The following is a 4,553-nucleotide window of genomic DNA, read 5'->3' on the forward strand; positions in this document are numbered from 1 at the left end:
TCTCTCTCTCTCTCTCTCTCTCTCTCTCTCTCTCTCTCTCTCTCTCTCCTCTCTTTCTGACTCTCCCCCCACCACACTGTCTCAAAATAAAAAAAGAAATGTCTATTTAAATCCTTTGCCCATTTTTTTGTCTTTTTATTGTTGAATTTAAAGAGTTCTTCATATATTTTGAATACAAATCCCTTGCCAAATACATTTATTTCTCTATTCTGTGGGTTGTCTTTTTACTTTCTTGATGGTGTCCTTTGAACCACAAAAGTTATTAATTTTGATGACATCCTATTTATCTATTTTTTTTTCTTTTGTAACTTGTGCTTTTGGAGTCACAGTGGAAAAAAAATCGCTTAATCCAAAGTCATGAAGATTTACTCCCGATTTCTTCAAAAAAATGTATAGATTCAGCTCTTACATTTTGGTCTCTGATCTATTCTGAATTAATTTTTATATATAGTGTGTAGTAAGTTTTCAACTTCGTTCTTTTGTATATAGATATATACAAATATTTTGGGATCAACTATCGACATTGTGTTATTTTTTAAATATTTATTTTGCATGTGTGCGTGCGCGCGCGCGCACACACACACACACACACACACACACACACACACACGTGGGGGAGGGGCAGAGAGAGAGGAGAGAGAAAATCCCAGGCAGGCTCTGTGCTGTCAGCACAGAGCCCATCACAGGGCTTGATCCCACGAACCATGAGATCATGACCTGAGTTGAAACCAAGAGTCAGATACTTAACTGAGCCACCCAGGCACCCCAGCATTGATTGGTTCTTAAATGTTAATTCTATTCTACACTCTTGGAAAAAAGAATTTACTTGGTGTGTATTTATGGTATATATGTGTGTGCGTGTGTAATATTTTTAGAGTTTTAATCCTAAATTAATAATTAACTAATTAAGAATTCTTACACCTGTGTTTATGAGGGATATTGGTCTGTAGTTTCCCTTGCTTGTAAAATATTTGTCAAATTTTGATATGGAGATTACCCTCACATCATAAAATGGGTTGGAAAGCATTCCCCCTGCCTTGTTTTTCCAAAGATTTTGTGAAAGACTGTATTATTTCTTTATTTTTTTAAGTTAATTTATTTTGAGAGGGAGAGAGAGAGAGACAGAGAGAGACAGTACACATGAGTGGGGGGAGGAGCAGAGAGAGGGAGGGAAAGAGAGAGTGAATCCCAAGCAGGCTCCACACCAGCAGCATGTAGCCTGATGTGGGGCTTGAACTTATAAACCAATCCCTGAGATCATGACCTGAGCCAAAACCAAGAGTTAGATGCTTAACCAACTGAGCCACCCAGGTGCCCCTATTTCTTCTTGTCTCTTTGGGCATGAAGTTTTCCTTGTGAGAAGATTTTGATGATAAATTCAATTTCTTAAATATGTATATGCTTTTTTCCAATTTTCTGTGTTAGATTTCCTAATTTGGGTTTTTATTTCAAGGAATTTATGAATTTCATCTAAGTTACTGAATGTATTGTAATAAAGTTACTCATTGTATCACCTTATTATCCATTTAATGTCTGTAGGATCCATGATTCTGCATTGATATTCCCTCTTTAACCTTGATATTGGTAATTTGTTCTATTCTCTCTTTCCTGACCATTTTTTCTAAGACTACATCAATTTTATTAACTTTTTTCAAAGAACCAATTTCTGGCTTTGTTGATTTTTCTCTATTTTTTTTATTTTCTACATCACTGTTTTTACTTTTTAATCTTGATTATTTTGTATTTACTTTCCTTAAGTCTTCTTAAGATGGAAGTTTTACTCATTTATTTAAATTTTCTGCTATAAGCATTTAAGGACACACTTTTTCTTTTAGTGTTCTCATTGCATACAATAAATTCTAAGATATTTCCATTATCATTCTATTTGAAGTAATTTCCAATTTCTTTTGGTGAGTATTCCTTGTAAACTTGAAAAGAATCGCTTATTGAGTGTGGAATCTATAAATATTGCTTAAGTCAAGCTGGATCATAGTGCTGTTCATATATTTACTGATTTTTATTCTACTTATTACTGAGAGAGGAATGTTAAAATTCCCAACTACACTGTAGATTTGTTGATTCCTTCTCTATAGTTCTCTCAATTTTTACTTCCTTTACTCGGTACATACATCCTTAGAATTTTTATGTCTTCTTTTAATGAATTGGCCATTTTATCAATATGAAATATGCTGCCTCACCTTAGAATGTTTCCTATGCCTGACATTAATATAACTTTATTATGCTTAGTGTTTGCATACCAACTTTCTTATGCTTAGTGTTTGCAGATACATTTTTTTCTACAATCTCACTACTAATTTTGTCTGAATCTTTATACTACTAATTTTGTCTACTTCTTATAAACACCATATGGATGTGTCTTCTGAAATTTTTTTCAATCTGAAAATCTGTGCCTTTTAAATTGAATGTTTATTCACATTTAATGTAATTATTGTTATAATTGAACTTAAGTCTTATAGCATTTGTTTTATGTTATATGTTTTCCTGTTCCTCTTTTCCTACCAACTCTTTGGATAATATTTTGTAGTATACTTTCTTATATGTCTTGCATTGATTTTTTTAACAACTTTTTTGTTATACTTAAATTTGTTGCTCTAGAAATTAAATAAGCACATTTACCTCAAACTACATTCAAATACTAACATAAGAACTTCACAGCTATATTAATCCAAACGCACACATTTTAGGCCACTTGTGATAGTTCCATAGGTCAGACATTCGTTTCAGTTTCTTAGATTCATTTTCTTCTTTGTGTTTAACTTTGGACAGTTTCTACTGAATGGTTCTCAAGTTCACTAATCATATTTTCTACCCCAATTTCCTGTTAAGCCCATCGAATAAGTACTTTATTTCTGATGTTGTATTTTTCCATTATACCATTTCCATTTTGTTATTTCTTGTTGTAGTTATCATAATTATTTTATTATCCTCTGCTAATTCCAACATCCAGGTCATCTATGGATAAGTTTCCATTAATTTTTTTGTTTCTTCAGACGACTCAATTTTAATTGTGTGATAGACGCTGCATATAAAATAATAGTAAATTATATTTAACATGGATATTATTTATCCTAAGAAAATGGCACACCCTCTTCCCATAGGTTAGGACTGTGAATCAGTCTAATCTCTAGTGAACTGGTTCTGGGCTTTGTGGTAGGTTTAGATTCAGTTCACTCTTGGCTAATATTCTGAGGTCTGGATCAGGGATCTCCCTTAAGCAAAGTCTGGGATCTGAGCCCTGATTAGACTCTGAAGACTTCTCTATGTCTTATAATCCAGCTGCCAGTATTCTAATCATGGGATATTTCTCTTTGTTTATAGCCCAGCCACCAGATTTCTGGGATGCTTAGGTGATCTCTTTACTCTTGATAATCTCCCCCAGGTTTCCATACCATAGCTTATTTCTTCACCCTGTTCCCCAGGCACTAGCATTCATTAGTACACTGCTTTGCCCTTGATGAAGGTCCTGTACACCTTGCAGAAATAAGGGAGGTTTCTTATCATTTCTTTTGCTTTATCCCAGCCTTCTCTTGCAATTGCCTTGCACTTGATAAAGGGCCACTATACCTCAGGGAGATGTCTCTCAGGTCTCTTGCTCTATTTCCAGTCTTTCTTTGGCCACTGCCATGTACTTGGTGCAAATCCTACACACCTTGATGAATCACTCAGTTCTTTACCATGCTCCAAGCCTTTGGTGTGTTCACTTGGTGAAGGCTTCATAGGGAAGAACTGGTGGTGGGTGTGAGACTCACCCTGTGACTGGGGCTTCTTAGGATTTTAAGCTGTCACACATGTGGCCATAAACAGTTCATTAAAAGTTGGGCTGGTTTCTCTTTATATTCTTCTATGTCAGTTTTACTCTTCTTCCTGATGTTCTGCCAGAAATAAACCAGTCAAGAGTTTTTATTCTCTCCTAAAAAAGGTTTGTCTCTTTCTGGGACTTAGTTCATTCAGGTTTTTCTAGCATATTCAGCTTTTTGGATGGTTTTTTAAATTTATGATTTTATAGTTTATCCAGCTCATTCTCATTGTTGGGAGTAGGAGCAAGTCTCTTGTGACTTTCTTCATCCTAACTGGGAGTAGAAATTTCTTTCTCAATTCCTTTGATAACTCCTTCTTGTCTGCCTCACATTTTGTATTTGTCTTCCTCCTAGACTTTATTTGAGAGGTACATTAAGCCTAACAAAAAACTCTCAGAAATCCCATATGTTCTATTCCTTTTATATAGATGTTTATTTTTTTTTTAAGCCTCAGAAACTATCTTCGAAAAAGACAAAATAGTAAATACAACATTCAGACTGCAAAAATTCTACTGGAATCATATCTGCTTATGTAATCTGGAATGCAGAATTTAGAATTTTGCATATTGGAGGCAAGTATCTAGGGGTGCTAATAAATGCAAATATCTAGGGGGTCATAATATATGCAAATATCTATAATATATACAATATATCTATGATATAGATATATAGACAGATATAGATATAGATATAGATATAAATATAGATATAAATATAGATATAAATATAGATATA

The 4,553-nt window shown here is 33.9% G+C and overlaps 1 protein-coding gene across 7 annotated transcripts in view; it reads right to left on the minus strand.

Annotated features, from left to right (window-relative positions):
• TASP1 (taspase 1) overlaps window positions 1-4,553 on the minus strand; it is a 307,910-nt gene that overhangs the window by 57,284 nt on the left and 246,073 nt on the right. Inside the window, exon 14 of one of the 7 annotated variants that reach the window (XM_040447715.1) lies at window positions 1,887-3,893. The exons of the other annotated variants lie outside the window; for them this stretch is intronic. Coding sequence (XP_040303649.1) covers window positions 3,804-3,893 — 90 coding nt within the window. The 3' untranslated portion in view covers window positions 1,887-3,803. Of the gene's footprint in view, window positions 1-1,886; window positions 3,894-4,553 lie in introns of those variants that run through there. 7 annotated transcript variants of the gene reach the window in all.

The sequence above is a fragment of the Herpailurus yagouaroundi genome, unplaced genomic scaffold (genome assembly GCF_014898765.1).
Source record: "Herpailurus yagouaroundi ecotype Mexico unplaced genomic scaffold, PumYag 196, whole genome shotgun sequence".
Classification (NCBI taxonomy): domain Eukaryota; kingdom Metazoa; phylum Chordata; class Mammalia; order Carnivora; family Felidae; genus Herpailurus; species Herpailurus yagouaroundi.